At 56.4% G+C, this 20,043-nt stretch overlaps 1 protein-coding gene across 2 annotated transcripts; it reads right to left on the reverse strand.

The window, feature by feature from the left end:
* Window positions 1-1,334: 1,334 nt before the first annotated feature.
* Window positions 1,335-14,454, reverse strand: ACOT11 (acyl-CoA thioesterase 11). 2 transcript variants are annotated; one of them, XM_054165437.1, is made up of 15 exons: window positions 14,261-14,454; window positions 12,856-12,925; window positions 7,888-7,948; window positions 7,584-7,685; window positions 6,741-6,876; window positions 5,600-5,762; window positions 5,123-5,242; window positions 4,890-5,034; window positions 4,360-4,415; window positions 4,174-4,240; window positions 4,017-4,100; window positions 3,776-3,909; window positions 3,049-3,180; window positions 2,844-2,970; window positions 1,335-1,795 (listed from the first exon to the last, which is right to left on the reverse strand). In XM_054165437.1, exons 1-15 carry the CDS (start codon window positions 14,397-14,399, stop codon window positions 1,649-1,651), a joined length of 1,683 nt encoding a protein of 560 aa, XP_054021412.1. In that variant the 5' UTR covers window positions 14,400-14,454; the 3' UTR covers window positions 1,335-1,648. The 2 variants fall into 2 exon arrangements, with proteins under 2 accessions (XP_054021412.1, XP_054021413.1); XM_054165438.1 differs by lacking the exons at window positions 12,856-12,925; window positions 14,261-14,454 and adding an exon at window positions 10,572-10,590.
* Window positions 14,455-20,043: the final 5,589 nt, after the last annotated feature.

The raw sequence follows: 20,043 nt of genomic DNA on the forward strand, positions 1-20,043 counted from the left end.
TGCTGGCTGGCAGCTCCTTCTGTTTGTAAACCTGGTGGGGAGCTCGGGTGGCAAAGGATCTTTCTAGGGACTGGGTGTTGCAGAAGGTGCCTAGAAAAGCCCCCGTGCTCATTTCTGGTGCCCCACAGCTTCCTCTGACCACAAGCACAGCATCACCATCACCTGCTCATGGTATAGCTCTGCAAAAAACCCTTTCTTGGGGTTAAGAGCCTGGGGGATCTGCGAGCAAAGGTGAGGGCACAGCTGCTGTTAAACCTGCTGCGCCCACAGCTCTGCCTGCACAAGGGCTCCAGGGGCTCCTCTTCCCAACAGGCAGCAACCCTTCCAGAAACCTCAGTGCCATCAGAAAACCTGTGTGTGACCCAGGAAAGACTGGGAGGGGGCTCCCAGCAGGCCTGTGGTGGAGGGCAGACATCCCCTGGGGTGTGAGTGAGGGGCAGCACTTCTTGTCACCCTTCCTGCCATTGCAGTGCCTTTCCTGGAGCATCTCGGGGAGGCACAGGTTGGCAGAAAGGTCTTTGCAATGCTCCTAACCATATCCTCTGTTGCTGTGGCTTTGAGATTCTGGGCTTGCAGCTATGCTCCCTGTCCTCAGCAGCCTTGCTCAGACTTAGGACAACAAGGTTTGGCTTTGTCTGTTTTTTGGTTGGTTGGTTGAGGTTTTTTCACTTTCTAGTGTCCCTGAAGGAGTTAGTTTGGGGTTTATCGCTCAAGGTGTTGGTGCACCCAACAGATGGGGATGAGGGACAGCCTCTTAGGTCTCCACCAGTCCCTGCTGTGGTGGCAATTCCTCCAGGGAGTCCCCAGAAACCACTTGCATGGAGCACTGAGGGACACCTGCCTTCATGCAGCCCACAGTCCTGCTTCAAAGGACTCCCTGTGCCCACAAGTGACTCTGGGCAGCCTTGTCCCCACCTCACCTAAGGAAATGCCACCTGCTGGGGGTGTGCTGCAGGTGTGTGCCCCTCACCCCGTGCTCACTGGCAAGGCAGCTGCAGAGCAACCCCTGGAGCAGACACTCACCCAGGGTACAAGGAGACTTTCCCTTTTAATGCACTTTTGTCACCACCCCTTCTACAGCCTCATGGTGTGGGATTTGGGCCCAGCAGGAGCTGGGGCCATTTGCCAGCCCTGCCCTGGAGAAGGAGCAGCACTGGGCAGCCATGGGAGGAGTGGGATGCTCTGCCAGCTGCCCCTGCACCAAGGATAGCCACGGCACTCTCCCCACACCATTCCCTCTCTCCCTCTCCCCACATCATTCCTCCCTCTCCCCCTCTGCTGCCTCCAAGGGAAGCAGTTTCACCCTTAAAGAAACAGTTAAAAAACCAAAAAGGGAACTCTGAGGAAGACTTTGGATCCTACAAAGATTCAAGTAGTGTTAAGTGAACTGGAAAACCAAGTCCTGTACATCTGCTTATAAAATTTCTGCATAAAAAGGAGAAGAGGAAGAAGAGAAGACACGAGAGGTCAGTGCAAGGGGTGAGGTGGTACAGTGATGCCCCCTCCACCCCAGCCCTTGGGACCTCACTTGGGCCAAACCCCCAGGGAGGCAGAGTCTGAATCCCCCATCCCATGCTCTCTTCCACCAGGGAGGTGTCCCCTCCTCTGTCTCCCTGTCTGCCAGCAGGGCTGCTGTGGCTCTGAGGTCCTACAGCTGCACGATCAGGTGCTCCTTGTTCTTCAGCAGGAACTTCTCGCAGGCCTCGAAGGTGGCACAGAAGTTGGAGGACAGTCCTGCCACGTTGGTGGTGATGTAGTTAAGGAACCCCGGTGTAGCCTGGTTGTAGTAAGCTACCTGCAAGGCATGGGAGGCAGTGAGCAGGGGTGTGTGGGGATAGGGGAACCCCCCCTTCAGTAGTTTTCTGCTGTGCCTAGAAAATTTTCCACAGATCTTAGAATCACAGAATCAAGCAGGTTGGAAAAGACCTCAGAGATCATCAAGTCCAACCTAGTACCTAATACCTAACATCTCATGACAACTAAACCATGGCTCCAAGTGCCACATCCAATCCTTTTTTGAACACCTCCAGGGATGGTGACTCCACCACCTCCCTGGGCAGCACATTCCAATGGCCAGTTACTCTTTCTGGGAAGAATTTCTTCTTAACATCCAGCCTAAACCTCCCCTGGTGCAGCTTGAGACTGTGTCCTCTTGTTCTGGTGCTGGTTGCCTGGGAGAAGAGACCAACCCCCACCTGGCTACAACCTCCCTTCAGGTAGTTGTAGACAGCAAGAAGTTCTCCCCTGAGCCTCCTCTTCTCCAGGCTAAGCAACCCCAGCTCCCTCAGCCTCTCCTCACAGGGCTGTGCTTGAGGCCTCTCCCCAGCCTTGTTGCCCTTCTCTAGAAGGACACGTTCAAGTGTCTCGATGTCCTTCTTAAATTGAGGAACCCAGAACTGGACACAGGACTCAAGGTGTGGCCTAACCAGTGCTGAGTCCAGGGCAGAATTACTCCTCTGCTCCTGCTGGACACACTATTCCTGATCCAGACCAGGATGCCATTGGCCTTCTCGGCCACCTGGGCACACTGCTGGCTCATGTTCAGCCTACTGTCCCCCTCCCTTCCCCAGGGAGGGGGAAGCTGTTGCTGGCTCTGCTGGGTTTGTCTCGTGCTGTTTATAAGTTGTAAGTACCTGTAAATACATGTAAATACTGTCTATTTTGTACATATCTGTGGCATTTCAGTTTAGATTGTCGTTTTGCTTGTAAATACAGCTTCGTTTGCTTCCACCTGGCCTGGTCTGGCAAATCTAATGGGGGGGGGGGCGGAATTTTCATGCCACCACATTCCCACTGGAGAGCAGCAGATGACATGGCCCCACAGCAGGGCTGCAGCATCCCACCTTGCACATCTCCTCTGACTCTGGCCAGATGCAGAAGCCGGAGCAGAGAGTCTCCCCACGCACGAAGCTGGAGCTGGCAGGGTGGGTGGGCAGCGTCACCGAGCGAAAGGCCACCACAAAGGGCTCCCTGGGGAGGAGAGATCCCGGTGAGCCGGCGCAGCCCAGACAGTGGTGAGTAGGGTGGGGACAGGACAGGGCTGGTTACCCCCAGCTGCAGGGTTTCCGTCGGGACGCCAGGATGACGAAGTCCTGCAGCTTGTTCTCGTGGCTGAGCGTCTGGGTCACCACGTGGTAGATCATGTCGTCGTCATCCACCTGCTGTACCAGCTCAGCGCTCCTGCCGGGCAATGGGGTGCTGCTCTGACAAATCCCACTGGGGCCACCCAGCCCAGGGGCTTGCACATTTACAGCTCATCACCACCACCCCCAAAGGATGTTTTCTTGCAGCAAAGTTCAGCCATAGGCCTAGATGGAGCCAGGACAGGGACACATGGTGAATCCTAGGGTCATGGGATGTTAGGGGTTGGAAGGGACCTCCAAAGATCATCAAGTCCAACCCTCTTGCCAGAGCAGGACCAGAGAATCTAGTACAGGTTGCACAGGAACACATCCAGATGGGGCTTGAAAGTCTCCAGAGAAGGAGACTCCACAACCTCTCTGGGCAGCCTGTTCCAGTGCTCTGTGACTCTCCCACTAAAGAAGTTCCTCCTCATGTTGAGGTGGAACCTCCTGTGCTGGAGTTTATATCCATTGCCCCTTCTGTATCACAGGGTGCAAGTGAGCAGAGCCTGTCCCCTCCCTCTTGACACCCAGCCCTCAGATATTTATAAAGGTCTTCAGGAGTGCTGATGGCTCTGAGGGAAGCTTGCTCCCAGGAAAGCCCAACCAGCCTTAGGTTAGGGGGTGATTCTGGGGGCCCCCCCAGCACTCACACGTAGTGGCTGTCCCACTCGTGCCGGCGCCGCAGGTCAGAGAGCAGGGAGAAGGCCTGGTCAGCGGTGACGCCGACGGAGATCTCGATGCGGAAGGACAGGAACTTGTCCTCCTCCAGCGTGTACAGCCGCACCTTGGGGAGCACAGGGCAGGGCTGGCACACATTCAGCACCACCCAGCCCCTGGCCTGCCCGTGCCTGGGGGGCAAGAAGCTGCTCGGGACGGGGACAGGGCAGGTACCTTCTCCTTTTCTCTGGCCAGTGCCCAGTTGGCTTTGGCTATGAGCGTCTTCAGCGCAGAGACGTTGTTGTAGCTCAGATAAACCTGGGGCAACGGCAGGAGGTGAGGGGCAGGCAGGGGGGCAGGGGCCAGTGACTCCCATGTGGCAGAGCCCTACCTTGTTGCTTTGGTCCCAGGGCACAGAGAGCGGCACCTCGGTCTGTTTGCAGGAGACAACGTATTTTCTGCAGGAAAGGGATGGTTTCCCTTATGGTGGGACACAAACCACCCACGGTGATCCCTTTATCCCAGTATCCCTCTCCTCCCTCCTCCATCCCACACCCCTCTTGCTTTTTCCACTCACCGGTCCAGCCGAATTTTTTTCCTAGCACTGGCTTCTCTGTACCTCCTCTCTCCCTCCTGATAAATGGGGGGAAAACAGATGAATCACAGAATCAATCTGCCAGGTTGGAAGAGACCTCCAAGATCATCAAGTCCAACCCATCAGCCAACCCTATCTAATCAACCAGACCATGGCACTAAGTGCCTCATCCAGGCTTTTCTTAAACACCTGCATCAACCCCATCACCTCCCTGGGCAGCCCATTCCAATGGCCAATCTCTTTCTGTGAAGAATTTCCTTCTAAGAACAAGCCTAAACTTCCCCTGGCACAGCTTGAGACTGTGTCCTCGTGCTCTGTTGCTGGTTGCCTGGGAGAAGAGACCAACCCCCACCTGGCTGCAACCTCCCTCCAGGTAGTTGTAGACAACAATAAGCTCTCCCCCGAGCCTCCTCTGAAGTTAATAGGGAGAGCCTTCCAGGGCTAAGCAGGGATTCCCAGGGTGGCATCACACTGCTGCAGGGAGAAGCCAGCCCAGCCTTGCCCATCCTTACCCCTGGCTCAGGTGCCACCATGGGCAGGGAGCGGGGTCGGCCCTCCTGGTCCAGCACCACGAAGGTCATGAATGCGCTGTTGATGTGCCTCGGGCTGGTGGACATCTCCTGGCCGTACGCCTCGGCGCAGACCCCCACCTCCATGCTGGAGTGGAACGGGGAGAGAAGAAGGGGTGAGGGTGTGGAGAGCTGCCAGGAGGGTGGGATAGGAGCCCCCTGACAATGGCACCCACCTGTTTTTGAAGGAGTTGTTGACAATGGCTTTGAGCACCAGGCGGTCCCCGACTTGTGATGGTCCCCGAAAGTGGAACATCTCAATGGCTTGCAGTGTGGGGTGGGCATGGCACAGGCGGCTGCAGGGAGCAGGTGTTACCCCCCCTAGTCATCACCCCATGTCCCAGCAGGCTGGAGGAGCCTCCCTGACCAGCCAGAGCCGAGGAGACCCCCACAAAATGTCAGCCCTGGATTCCAACCACCAAAACCAGCTATGAGAAGGGACAATGAGCAGACTGCAGTGAGTGTGAACCCTTCCCTGGAGTCCTCCAACACCATGCACCCACAGGACCCCATGTGTGGCACTGCACAAAAACGATGTGCTGGGGACCAGCCCTTTGGAGGGGGCTGGGGACCAGCCCTTTGGGGCTCGACCCAGCTGGCTGTGTGTCCCTTCCAGGCATGCTGTGCCCACTCCTGAATCCCTGTCAGCTCACCTGGCTGCGATGGTGGCCACGTTCTCCATCCAGGCCATGATCTGCCCACCGAAGGTGTTGCCCTGATGGTTGGCATGTGGGGGCAGCACCAGCTCCACGCTCTCCACCCGGGTCTTCTCCGCTGGCACTGCCGCGCTGCCATCCCGTGTCTCCAGCTCTGCCCCTGGGAGAGAACAGGGTTCAGATATCACCCAGTGGGACCCTCTCTGCCAGCATCCCATCAGCCCTCAGCTCCCTTCCCTGCAGCCGCCCTCCCACTGCATCAGGTCCCAAGCTGGGAGAAATTATATAGGCTGAGCAGTGACTGGCTTGAGAGCAGCCCTGAAAAAAAGGACTTGGGGGTACTGGTGGATGAGAAGCTCAACATGAACCAGCAGTGTGCACTTGCAGCCCAGAGATCGTGGGCTGCATCAAAAGAAGTGTGGCCAGCAGGTCGAGGGAGGTGATTCTCCCCCTCTGCTCCACTCTGGTGAGACCCCACCTGGAGCACTGTGTCCACTTCTGGAGCCCCTACTACAAGAAGGATCTGGAGGTGCTGGGACATGTCCAGAGAAGGGCCACAAGGATGATCAGAGGGCTGGAGCACCTTTGCTGTGGAGACAGACTGAGAGAGTTGGGGCTGTTCAGTCTGCAGAAGAGGAGGCTCTGAGGAGACCTTATTGTGGCCTTCCAGGATCTGAAGGGGGATACAAGAAAGCTGGGGAGGGACTTTTTAGGGTGTCAGGGAGTGACAGGACTGGGGGAATGGATCCAAGCTAGAGTAGTGGAGATTTAGGTTAGACATTAGGAAGAAGTTCTTCCCCACGAGGGCAGTGAGACATTGGAACAGGTTGCCCAGGGAGGTGATGGAAGCCTCATCCCTGGAGGTTTTTAAGGCCAGGCTGGATGTGGCTCTGAGTAACCTGCTCTAGTGTGAGGTGTCCCTGTCCATGGCAGGGGGGTTGGAACTGGCTGATCCTTGAGGTCCCTTCCAACCCTGACAATTCTATGACTCTATGAGGCTGATCCCTCACTCCACGGCTAGAGCATCCCCCAAGCACTCTCAAAGCCCCTGCCCAGCACCCTGCCATGGAAGAAGGATGGCTCTGCTGGGTGCTGGGGCTCCCTTGGGGCTGGAAGCTGAGGCTGTGGGGCATGATACCAGTTTCACGTGAGCTGCGGATGAGGAGGTCCTTGAGGGTGTCCTTGTGGGCCAGGCGCATGCGGCGCCGCTCAGCAGCGATGCTGTGCTCTATCTTCTCCTCCTCCGTCTGCGGGGCCAGCGGCTGCAGCCTCACCTGCAAAGGGGACACAGGCAGGGTGAGCCAGGGCCCCTTTGGGCACTGCCATGTGCTCCCATGGCAGCCAGGGCGTCTTTGGGCACTGCCACATGCTCCTGTAGCAGCCAGGGCATCTTTGGGCACTGCCACATGCTCCCATGGCAGCCAGGGCCCCTTTGGGCACTGCCATGTGCTCCTGTAGCAGCCAGGGCATCTTTGGGCACTGCCACATGCTCCCATGGCAGCCAGGGCCCCTTTGGGCACTGCCATGTGCTCCTGTAACAGCCAGGGCATCTTTGGGCACTGCCACATGCTCCCTTAGCATCCTGTGTCCCCCTGGCAGCACCAGCTGTGCTCCAACTGGGGTGTAGTGTAGCTGCTCACAGAGAGGGCAGAGGGCAAGGGATAGGGATAGGGATCCCCTGGGAGATGTCACACAGCAGGGATGGGCACTGATGCCAAGGAGCTATCCTGCAGCACTAGTGATGAGGTACATCTGTGCCCTCTCCAGGCACAGAGGGGAAGGGATGGCAGCAGCAGGCAGGTGCTCTCCATGCCCAGAGCAGCTCTGAGAGGCCACTGCCCCACACACAAGATAAGGAACCACCAACCCGATCATGTGCAGGCAGCCACGAAGTGATGACAGATGCTAGGGTGGAAAGCTGGGCCCAGACCAGCCACTGTCCTCAGTCCTGCCAACCAAGCCCTCCACAGCCACCACTCACCTTGCCACCAGAGGGATCCTGTGCCACGAAGGTGGCATAAGCCTTGCAGATGCTGCAGTGCTTCCCGCTGCACAGGTCCTCGTAGCTCACCTGGATACCCACCTAGGAGAGGGCACAGCACCCCTGAGAGATGGCTCTGTTCCCTGGGAGGGCCACATCCTGCCAAGCACAGCAGGAGGGGACCAACACTTGGGATCAAAGCTGGGAAGGAGCTGGGGATGTTGTGTTTGGCTGTGGTGAATGGGCACAGGGCAAAGGGGACAGGGGCAGGGGTGGGAGTGGAGGTGAGGGGCTGCACACCGACCTCCATGCTGGAGTTGAAGGCTCGGTTCACTTTGGCTTTGATGTTGACAACTTGCCCAACGCTGGAAAACAGAGAGAAGAGAGAGCAGAGGGGAGTGAGCAAGGGGCAACAGCCTGCAGTTATCCAGCACATGTGCTGGCATTAGGTGGGTCCCCATCGAGGTGCCAAAGGCGTTATGGCTCACAACCAGCTGTGGTAGCAGCTGCCTGGGACAGTGGGGTTATGCTGGGATGGCCAGCAGGATGTGGGATGGACTCCTCCCAGCCATGGGTGCCCACAGGTGGCCAGCCTGGCAGTGAGCTGTCACCCCTGAGTATCCAGCAAGATGTGGGATGGCCTCCTCCCAGCCATGGAAGCCCACGGGTGGCCAGCCTGGCAGTGAGCTGTCACCCCTGAGCATCTGCATGAAAACAGGTGCCTAGGTCTGGGGTGCTGCTGGGTCACCTGAGGGGTGCAGATGTGGCTGAGGTTTGCTTGGCACCCCCTGCCATGCGGGCATGCACACTCCTGCCAGAGCAAACAGCTTCTCCAGCCTCACATGCACTGTCCTGCACAAGGGAAGCACCCAGGAGACCTCCCCACGGGGCCTTGGCTGGCAGTAGCAGCCCTAAAGCTGCAGGCACCTTGGCTGCTCCTACTCTTCTAACCCTCCTAGGCCTCCCAGTGATGGACACCTTGGGATACTTAGAGCCAGCAGAAGACAGAATTCAGCCAGGGGCATTTTGAACCACGCCTCATGTGAAACATCAGCTGGCAGCAAACTGCCGCTTGCAGAGTCCAGGAGCTCTCCTCTGGGCCTTAGCAGGCTTCAGAGCAGGCATATACACAGCTCCAGTTCTGTAGCCTGACCTGCTCCAGGCTGGCACTGACCAAATGAGCCAATGCAGCTTGCTGGTGACACCAGCAGCAAACAGAGTCCTTACCAAATGCATTGCTAAATCAGGAGTACCCCTGAGCCCCCAAAACAAACCAGTGCTAAAAACTCCATGGGAAAGTAAATGCTGTGACTACCACTGCAGGTTTGCATCAGAGAGGACTCAAGCCCAGGAGTGAAGGAGACTCTGAGTCATAGAATGCATTGCGTTGGAAGGAAGTTTGCCCCTCCAGTTTAAATCTCCCCTGCTCCAGTTTAAATCATTGCCCCCTGTCCTATCACTACAAGCCCTTCTAAACAAGCCCTCCCTAGCCTTCCTCTAGGTCCCCTTCAGGTATTGAAATGCAGTTCTAAGGTCTCCCCAGAGCTTTCTCTTCTCCAGACTGAATGTCCTGTCTTTGTAGGAGAGGTGCTTCAGCCCTCTGATCATCTTGGTGACTCTTACAGACCTGCTCCAGCAGGTCCATGTCTTTCCTGTGTTGAGACATTCAGAGCTGGAGGCAGTACTTCAGGTGAGGTCTCACCAGAGCAAAGGGGCAGAATCACCTCTCTTAACCTGCTGGCCACGCTGCTTATGCAACCCAGGCTGCCATTGGCCTTCTGGGCTGCAAGTGTGCCTTGCTGGCTCATGTGCAGCTTCTCACTCATCAGCACCCTCAAGTCCTTCTCTGTAGGATTGCTATCAATCTCCTAATGAGATTCAACCTAATGAGGGCCTAACCTAATGAGGTTCAACAAGGATAAGTGCAGAGTCCTTCATCTGGGAAGGAAAAATAAACTGAACCAGTTCAGGTTGGGAGATGATCTGCTGGAGAGCAGCCCTGTGGAGAAGGACCTGGGAGTCCTGGTGGACAGCAAGCTCTCCATGGGTCAGCAATGTGCCCTTGTGGCCAAGAAGGCCAATGGGATCCTGGGGTGCATTAAGAGGAGTGTGCCCAGCAGATCCAGGGAACTTCTCCTCCCCCTCTACTCTGCCCTGGTGAGACCTCACCTGGAATATTGCATCCAGTTCTGGGGTCTCCAGTTCAAGAGGGACAGGGATCTGCTGGAAAATGTCCAACAGAGGGCTACCAGGATGGTGAAGGGAGTGGAGTACTGCCTGATGAGGAAGGGCTTAGAGCCCTGGGACTGTTCAGTCTGGAGAGGAGAAGACTGAGAGGGGATTTGGTAAATGTTTATAAATATCTGAGGGCTGTGTGTCAGGCAGGCAGGGACAGCCTCTGCTCACTTGTGTCCTGAGATAGGGCAAGGGGTAATGGATATAAACTGCAGCACAGGAGGTTCCACCTCAACATGAGGAGGAACTTCTTCACTGTGAGGGTCGGAGAGCACTGGAAGAGGCTGCCCGGAGAGGTTGTGGAGTCTCCTCTGGAGACTTTCAAGCCCCATCTGGATGTGTTCCTGTGTGACCTGTGCTGGATTCTCTGGTCCTGCTCTGGCAGGGGGGTTGGACTCGATGATCTTTGAAGGTCCCTTCCAACCCTTAACATCCTGTGACCCTGTGACCATCATCTCCCAGCCTGGATTGATATGGAGGATTGCAGGTGCAGAACCTCGCAGTGTGTTCTTCAGCACCGGAACTTCCCCCTTGCCCCCACAGGCGCCTTTCGCCTTCAGATAATTGTGATCATCTCCAGCTACTTGACATGCTTTGCACGTTGGCTCTGGCTGGAGCAGAGGGGGCAGAAAGCTGAGATGGTGCCTGGGCCAAGCAGCAGCCCTGTGCCAAACAGTTAGCAGGGTTAGGCAAGCAGCCTGGCGCAGCTCGGAGGCCGTGCCGCCGTCAGTGGGGTTAAGGCTCCCAACTCACACACGAGGCTGGCTGCTCTAGGGCTGCAAAGGTCCGTACCAGACACTGCTCCTCTGGGCCTGCTGCCCAGCAGGGATTACACACGGCTGGCTGGGGCGAGAAGAAAGAGCAAGATGGAGGGAGAGGGTTAGAGGTGATGGAAGCAGCCGCATGGATGCTCCGGCTGGGTTTGTGGTGAGCAGCAAGCAAGGGAAGGGGTCTGGGCAGGAGTGCTGGCAGCCCTGCCCCTTTGTGCTGCAGCCCCCAAAATCATACCATTACAGAAAAGTCGGGGTTGGAAGGGACCTTTAAAGGTCACCTAGTCCAACCTCCCTGCAGTGAGCAAGGACATCTGCAGCTAGACCAGACTGCTCAGAGCTCAGTCCAACCCGACCTGGAATGTTTCTGGGGATGGGGCATCCACCACCTCCTGGGCAAATGGTGCAGTGTAAAGAAGTTCTTCCTTTTATTTAGCCTGAGTCTCTCTCTTTTAGTTTAAAAGCAGTAACCCTTGTCCTATCAGAAGAGGACACTAAAAGGCTTTACCTTCTTTCCCTTCAAACGGTACAAACTGGTGCCACAAAACCCACACAAACCCTGGCCACAGTCCTCCCAGGAGGCTGCATTTCTGTGGAGCAGGGCTGAGGGATGGGAAGCATCTGATGCCGCCGTAGTGAGCTTTCATGTCTGTGATGTTTTTGTGTCTGTTCTGTGTCCCCAAGCTCCTACAGCTCCTCCCCGCCCCTCCCTCACAGTGGGAGGGCAGCAGAAATCACAAACAGCCGGGCGAGGAGGAGAGCAGACAGCAAGTGCTGCCCAACACTCCTCTGCCTTCAAACAGCTCTGTGGGAGAGCCCTGCCAGGCCCCTTGCTTGGAGCATTAAGCCGGACCACAGCAAGTGGGATCTGAGCCAGGAGCAGCACAAATCCCCTGACCTTTGGAGCGGTGCCTGGCTCACACCCTCCGAGAGGCAAATGCCTGGCAGGGTTTGATTTAACACTCTGGAATGGGTCTCAGGTCCCTCCTCCCACTCCCAAAACCCACAAAGGAAAGCTTCCCAGGAAAAGCCATTCCAGGAGCTGGAACCATGAGGTGTCAGGCACTGCACTCAGTAAATCTCACTTGGTGCAGGGCATCACTTCCAGCGGTGCCACCTGAGGGGCACTCCAGCCTCTGCCACTGGTTTGCCATCCCACCAGCACCACAACATCTGACATGAGACGGAAAAAGTGGGAGTTTAATGTTTCCTTGTTGATAAGGGTGAAACCCAAGAGTGAGTTGGGCTTCCTGGCATCAGACAAACTAGCCAACAGCCTGGGACCCCAGCACCAAACCTGGGTGCCCACACTGGTCTCTCTCCTCAGTGGGGAAATGTTTGTCCCCTGCGTAGTGGGGAGCTGCTAGGCAGCGTGGATCAAGGATCCCATATGGCACAGCTTGCTTGGCTGGGCCAGCCTTTGGTCAGCAGGTCCCCAGGGGACAGGGGTGCCAGAAACCCCTCTGCTGGCACATGGGCACCTCTGCCATTGGGTCCTGCAGGCACCTTTATAGATGCACCAAAACACTCACTGAGCCCCCTGAGATGCTACCTGGGGATCAGCAGAAGGACATCACCCTGCATGAGGAGGCTACAGGGGCACTGAGAGAGGAATAAAGGAGGTAGCAACCCCACCTGGGCTTACTAGGGGTGTGGTATGGGAGGAGACCACCTTGGGCAGGTAAGATTTACTCCTGGTGGGAATGTTTATGGTGTCTCCTGTCCAGGGACTGTGTGCATTGAGATGGGCATCTCTGTGGGGGCAGTGCCCAAGGGGGCGCTAGGACAAGATTTGGAGAAGATTTTGGCCAGGCAATGCTTAGCCTGGTGCATCTCACCAAGTGATGCTTAAGGAGGTCCCACTCCCCCCATAGCCCAGCAGGTGGGTGGGTGAGCCTAGCCACAAGCCAGCCCCCCAGACAGCTGCTACAGAGGCATGATTTGCAGGATTGAAGTTTTACAGAGCTCTGAGTGAGGAGCTGTTCCTTGAGCAAAGCCAGGAAGGAGCTGGGGTCAGGGGAAATACCAGGAAGCCAACTCAGCAGGAGCTCCCCAGGTGCCCAGACAGCAGATAAATCAGTGCAGACAGACAGCCTGCAGAGCTGGAGCCTCAGCCCCTGGCTCTTCCGTGAGCCTGGCACTGCCACCACACCTCCTCCCTTTACAAACACGCTGCTCCCTGCCCCAGCTCCAGCCCCACTGCCCACATTGCACCCAGAAGATGGGGAAAACCTCCACCCACCTGCCCCACCGAGCAGACTATTTACCTAATGGTGTGCTCAAAGTAGATATCATCCATGGACGCGGTGACGCAGGGGCAGCCAGCGTGCCTCTCGGCTGGAAAGGGAAAGCAGACTCCATCAGCCACCTGTCTTGGGGCTAGTGAGACCCTGCCTGATGTCCCCTTCCCTACTCATGTCACATTTTCTTGGAGTTTTGGGGGTTCTCCATCCTGCAGCAGTGTGGTTTGGAGGGCGGGTGGTAACCAGGAGCCACACTGCCAGCAGGCAGCTGATGTCACCTCCCTGTGCATAGCAAATACTATCTTGCCATCCCAGCCTTCCCTTGGCACTCCAGGAACCTCAAACTGCAAAACTGCCCCAAGAACCTCATCAAACTGCAGAATGTCACCCATTTCCCTGCATAACCCCCTCGTGCTCCCTGACCCATGGCATGCTTGGCAGGGTGGCAAATCTAGTGAGCTACATCACTTGGACAAGAGAAGGCTCCAGGACGACCTTACTGTGGCTTTTCAGTACTTAAAGGGGCCTGTAAGAAAGATGGGGACAAACTTCTGAGCTGTTGTGACAGGACAAGGGGTGATGGTTTTAAACTAAGAGAGGAGATTTTGACTCCTTATGAGGAAAGACTGAGGGAGCTGGGGCTCTTTAGCTTGGAGAGGAGGAGCCTGAGGGGTGACTTCATTCATGTTTGTAAAGATGTAGAGTGAGTGCCACGAGGATGGAGCCAGGCTCTGCTGGGTGATGCCCAATGACAGCACAAGGGGCAATCGGTGGAAGCTGAGGCATAAGAAGTTCCATGGAAACATGAAGAAACATTTTTTTCCCTGTGAGGGTGACAGAGCACTGGAACAGGCTGCCCAGGGGGGTTGTGGAGTCTCCCTCTTTGGAGAGATTCAAAACCTGCCTGGATGTGTTCGTGTGTGACCTGCTCTAGGTGATCCTGCTCTGGCAGGGGGGTTGGACTGGATGATCTTTCAAGGTCCCTTCTGGCCCCTGGCACTCTGTGATTCTGTGAAGAAATACTGGCACAGGTTGCCTAGCACGCCCAGCATGACCCAACCCTGGAAACATCCGAGGTCAGGGGGCTGAGTAGCCTGCTGGAGCTGCAGATGTCCCTGCCATAATGATTGGGATGCCATCAGTGGGCTCTCACTGTGCCCTGTGCAGCAGGCACGGAAAAGGGCAGTGTTTTGGAAGAAGCAGGCATCGATTTCGATCTGGCCCTGAGCAAGGGTGCCTGCTGCAGCGCCTGCCTGCTCCCTCTCCTGTCCGGCTCTCCGATTACTCGGCAGAAAGGCAGGACGCGGGGCCGCCGCTGGCGTCAGCTCCCAGGAATGGCAGCGGCCCGCCGGGCACGCTGCCGGTGAGCTGGCCTCTAGGGACACCAGCAGGTCCCTTCCCGCCCGGCCCTGCAGGACGATTTGCTCACCGGAGAGGCAGGCGGCCGTGTCGATCCACTTGAGCAGCTGGCCGGTGCTGAGCTCGCCGCGGTGGTTGGTGTGGCAGGGCAGGACCAGCTGGCTCATCTGCACCTCGGTGGGGTTGCGGGTGGGCGAGGGGCTCGCCATGGCCCCCGATGTCTCCTCCCCTGGCTCCCGGGTGCACGACGGAGAGACTGAGCCCTGCAGGAGAATGAGAGCTTCGTTTACCCAAATGGGAGGAAAACGCCCCCAAGAAAACAGTGACCCACACGACTCCCTCCTCACACAGAACCAGTGGGACCCCCAGACCTTAGGCACCACCAAAACTAGCACCTGAAAGGATGCTGTGGTGAGGTGGGGGTCGGGCTCTTCTCCTGAGTAAGCAAGTGATAGGACAAGAGGAAATGGCCTCAAGTTGCACCAAAGGAGGTTTAGCTTGGACATCAGGAAACATTTCTTCACCAAAAGGGTTGTCAAGCCCTGAAATAGGCTGCCCAGGGAAGTGGTGGGGTCACCATCCCCAGAAGGATTTAACAGGCAGGTAGACCTGGTGCTGAGGGACATGAGGGACTTGGCAGTGCTGGATTAATGGTTGTAGTTGATGATCTCAAAGGTCTTTTCCAACATAATCAATTGTCCCATCCCTGGAGGTTTTTAAGGCCAGGCTGGATGTGGCTCTGAGCAACCTGATGTAGTGTGAGGTGTCCCTGCTCATGGCAGGGGGGTTGTAACTAGATGACCCCTGAGGTCCCTTCCAACCCTAACAATTCTATGATTCTATGGTTTTATGAAAACCCAGCCAAAAGGGGAATACAAAAATCCCTTTAAAAAGAGCTCCATGGGTGATCCTTGCAGGTTATCAGGCCAATTATCACCCAGCCCAGCTGCTTCCTCCTGAAAACTGTGCAAAACCTCTCCCAAAGTCAATCATTTCTCTGGGCAGGAAGTTTGCTCCCCTGATAGCTTTGGGGTTAGGGCATTGCAGCAAAGTGTGGGTTTGGGCTGCCAAGGCTGGGCATGCAGTGATGCTCCACAGCTTCCACCAACACCCCCCTCTGCCAACGGAAGCACCGAAAGCCGTTTACAAGCAAGGGGGAGGGGAAGCATCCTTGGCTTGGGGCTGTTTGTGCAGTCAGGTTTGGTCCCGGTTGGCTTCAGCGCTTGCTGGACCGGGCACGGCTCTCGCCTGGGAGGAGGGTTGGGAGAGAGCAGCTGGTGTTGCAACTGTGGCGGCAAGAAAAGGAGCTGCTGGGATGTCAAGTGAGCCGTGTTACACAAGGACTGAACTCGGGTAGCCTGGTGAGTAACTGAGGAGACACGAGGAGCCGTCTGGGCTTCATCACAGCCCTTCCTTCCGCTGCGTGCTCCCACCGTGTCCCCACTCACGGCGCTTCTTGCCAGAGCCCTGCTGCAACAGCAACTGCTTTGCCCTTTGCTTTGCCCAACCTGTTTTGAAGATGGGTTTGGGCTGAAAATGAAGCTTTCCCGACCAGCCTGAGCTCAGCGCCGCTCAGAATAGCATTTTTTCTCTCACGGGTCTAACCTCTGTTTCCATAGCTACTGGTACACGACATCCCAGGGACGGCACAAACCTCGGCTTAGCAGAGACGGCAGCAAACACGGCAAGCCAAGCCTACAGCAGAGGGTCCCCCATCCCCGAGCCAGACAAAGGTCTGGCTGCCAGACCCCCTCCAGGGGGCTCCGAACCCCTCTCTGAATCTCCTGGGCTGTTTGACAGAGCGGCGAGGTGCCTACACGAGTCGCACAGGGATAATTTGGGAAGCCAGCAGGCTCTGGGGTAGGAGCCAGCAATGCAAAGAGCTCCCAAGCCGCTTGCTGCAAAGCGAGCAGCCAGCCCGGCCGGAGCTCCTGATGCTCGTTTTCCTGGTGCTTGTCACTTCCAAATTGTAGAGGGAAAGCTGGTGCCCCATAGGAACAGCCCTGATTCTGTGCTAGCCAGCAAGAGGCCGAGGATGCTGATGAGGAATGTGTGGGGAGTGGATGCGACTGGAGCCAGTGCAGGGCTGAGAGCAGCTCCCGGCGTGAGGTGACATTGGTATGGCACAGCCTTGGTTAGTAGCCACTGACACAACAGGGAGCTCTGAGGTTAGTTGCCCAGCACAAGTGGTACCTGGAGGCCATCGCAACAGAACCTCAAGATCTCTTCAGGGACTACAATACTCTCCTTGACCGTTTTTAAGAGACACCTGGAAAGGAGGAGAAGAGTGGGTCCAGTTAGAGAAGAACTGGTGGAGCCGGGGGTGGAGGACACGTCAATGACTGTCCCCCAGTGAGGAACAGGCAGTCTACAGGGGGAGGCATCACCCACTGTCCCTGCACCCCACACGGATGTCCCTCCCCACACCACTGGCCTCTCACCAGCAGCTACTGCGGGGGCTGCCAGAGCCAAAAGCGAGAGAAAGGCAGAGGCAGGGCCAGTGCCTGCAGCTCTTCACAGATCAGCTCCAGCACTCATGGGCTGTGATGGAAAGAGCCCCAGCTATTCCAGGATGCTGGACTGAGCCCAGGACATGGTGCCACAGCCCATCCCTCAGTCCTGGGTGCTGTGTCAATACTTTCCATGTCACTGCATGTGACAGACAGCTGTGTCTCGAAGCTCTCTGGCCAGCACAGTGACACTGCCATGGTCACAAGACAGCCAGGGGCATATTTTTGGCAGTGGGCAGGATCCGTGCTGCTCGCAGGAGGTACTAGGGACAGCAAATGGGAGGTGCCCGACACTGGCAACACCACTGTGCCCTGCATCGTGGAGCCTTGGCATCCCCCAAGGACATCCTGTGTCCTTGTGTGCCCACGGGCTCCCTGGCCACATGCACTACAACCATGTCCCTGCAGGACACAGGGGTAACACTGCAAGGAAAGGCAGCGTGGGAGCTGCAGCAGGAACAAGTGGAAGGAAAGCTTTGCATTTACAGTTTGCTTTTAAACACAACATCAACAGACTCTTGGATTGCCTGCAGCTGTCCCAGCAAATATCCTGCTCCCACATGGATCCAGCTGGGCTGCTGGAGGTGGCAGCTCCATCCCCAAGGCTGAAGGGACACCAGTGGGACCAATCGATTTTGGCCAGGGTCAAAAAGGTGGAAGCTCCCTTCATGGGAGCCCGCACTGGGGCATCACACAGCACACTCATTGTGGTCAGGGCAAAATGACAGTGGTCAGGGCAAAATGAGGGTGCTCAGAGCACTGATGGCTGCAAGTGGCACCACTGAGTATCTCAAGATCTCCCACACCTGCCTCAGCAGCACTGAGCTTTGCTTCCCCCAGACCCATGACCTCTCCAGGCTTGCTATTGAAGCTTGGGAGCTTATTATGACTCACCCACCCTTACAAGAGCCTTGTGCAAGAGTTGCTTTTCTGTTTAGCAAGCTAGATGTGCTCTCTGGATTTGCTTTCTTGCAGGAAAAGGTGGTGACAATGGCTAGAGCTGACCCTGTCACACCCCATGGCCACAGCCAAAGCCAGAGAGCACGTGGTTCAGGCCATACCAGGAAACCCAAACCTGTTCTTGATTGCAACCGTGTCACCTTGTCTCCTGGGCTGTTATCAGGAGGAGGGGGGGCAGAAAGCTGTCTGCTTTGCATTCCCCCTCCCAGCTCTTTCTGAGGTGACCCCAGGCCGTGCTCCCATTCTGCCCAGGCAAGGGGAGCACCCTGGCTCTTGGCCTTGCATCACCAGTGAGCCCCAGGACCATCCAGCCAGGGGGTATTTATAGAGTACTGGGTTATTGAAACTCAGCAAGCAAGTGTCTGTTCTCATTAAAATCTTCAGCCTCACTCAGCTGTCACAATTTTAAGGCTGTTGACTGATGCAGCCCTTGGGTCACCATGGCAACGGGATGCAGTACCCAGGCGGTGATGCTCTTACTCTGTCACCCCTCGAGTGACCCACTTCTACCCAAAAAAAAAAAGAAAAAAGAAGAAGAAGGAAAAGTTTGCATTAGAGGGGAAAAAAAAAGCTCACTGCAGAATATTTTTCTAGCCTCCTGCCAGGCTTGCTTCCTGCACAGCCAAAGGCAGAGCAAACCAGGGGGTGGTATGAAGGGGAAGGTGGGGAGACACCCCAATTGCTCCTAAATTCTGGGGAAGAAGCACCCCATGGCACCCCACTGTTTTCCTGTGCCCTGGCAGGGGGATGTCTCACAGCACCAATGCACCCACAGGCTCTGAGGATGATCTCTGCTGCCAAATTGGGTGCTGGCCTCTTGAGAAATCACTGGAGGACTATCAGTCTGGCACAGCAAAACCCACAAGACAATGCCAGGCAGGGGTACAGGAGAGCAGTCATTCCCCCAGATCCTTGAGCCCACTGGAGGTGGGGTGTTTGCTTTAGCCACCCCCAGGCAGCAGTTGGGAGGGAGGGATGAGGGTGAAACTGGGGCAGAGATCAAAAGTGGGGGCCTCTGGGTAGAGTGGTGCAGCCCCACACCTCGAGCTGCTCCCCAGAGCTCTCCCATCACCCCACTACCACCTCTCAAACACCTAATTCCCATCTTCCCTCATCTGGCTCAGGTTTCCTACCCCTGTCCCAAACCTTTGGTGCATCCTTACTCCCCCCACCCCAGGAATACTGAAAGAAATCAAGGAGGGAGATGGGATGGGAGAGGAAAGTGGCGACAACAAAGTTCTCCTGGGGGATTATTGGTGTCTAATTGAGCAATATCCATGGTAACAGCAAATCCACACGCGTTAAAACATTAACCTGACCTACTTTGGAAAATTTTGCTGTCTCGACAGGGCAGTGAGGGTTCTCCTCCCCTGGAGACCCAGCCTGCCAGTCCCCCTGCCAGCAGCACCAGCAAAGCCCCAGTGTGCTCGAGGATGGGATGTGCAGGGTTTGTGCAAGGGGAGATGTCTCCGCCAGCAGGACCCCCACCCGTGAGCGGCGGCAGAGATGGCCAGCACAGCTCAGCTCCATCACCCCACGCTTGCTAGGATGGAGTGTGGTACCCAGGAGGAGATCAGGGGTGCCAGCTCCTTTGTGGGACCACTGGGATGAGAGGGACCAAATTGCTGTGTCACAACAAGGTGAAGAAATGTGTCAGATCCCTGTGGGAGGTCTCAGCAGGACTCCAGGAGAGCAGCCAGCCTGGAAGAAAGGGCAGGGCACCTTGTGAGTGGTATTTTTGGGACCATCATGCTTTCCCTGGAGTTTCATGGAGCAAAGCAAGGCTTGGGGCCAGGAAAGTGCAAAACAAGGGCCAAAGTCAGCAGAGTCTCAGTCAGAGACTCCCTTTATGAGAGGCTTACAGTTGTACATCCAGCACCCATAAGAAACCTTCACTCAGGGTGAATGCAGCAGAGACCTCTCCAGCCCCACTCACATCTCTCTCCACTGCTTGGTTCAACCCTGGGTGAAGCATCCCCAGCTCTAGCTGTGCCCACAGACCCCAGCTCCACCCATGTCCCTGCACAGCCATGCTGCTCTTGGTTTGCTGCCTTGGGAGCAAAGTCCCCTCACGGAGTCTTCTGGGGAACAAAGGTACCCTTGCACTTCTGCTTCCAGTCCAGCAGAGTCACGTTTCACCCTGTTACAGCTGCAGCCACTAGGGCCAAAATTCATGAGCACAGAGACACCCAACAGCATCACCCAGCCCAGGCACCTTTGCCCTGCCACTCACCTGCTGCTTTCCTGGGAAGGAATCTGCTATAGCATTGAAACCACCACAGCTGAGACCACCGTGGTCAAGCCCACCAAGCTGAAGACCACCAGCGTGGACATCACCATGGATACCCACTATGGTGGTGCAGTGGTGTCTATCCTGGGGGTC

Source organism: Dryobates pubescens, chromosome 11 (genome assembly GCF_014839835.1).
Source record: "Dryobates pubescens isolate bDryPub1 chromosome 11, bDryPub1.pri, whole genome shotgun sequence".
NCBI lineage: Eukaryota > Metazoa > Chordata > Aves > Piciformes > Picidae > Dryobates > Dryobates pubescens.

Coding starts and splice junctions, on each gene's coding strand:
- ACOT11 (XM_054165437.1), bottom strand. CDS start 14,399: ATGGCGAGCCCCTCGCCCACCCGCAACCCCACCGAGGTGCAGATGAGC. Junction 4,241..4,359: donor AAAAAAATTCGGCTGGACCG/GTGAGTGGAAAA, acceptor CCTTTCCTGCAG/AAAATACGTTGTCTCCTGCA. Junction 1,796..2,843: donor AGTCAGAGGAGATGTGCAAG/GTGGGATGCTGC, acceptor CATGCCTTGCAG/GTAGCTTACTACAACCAGGC.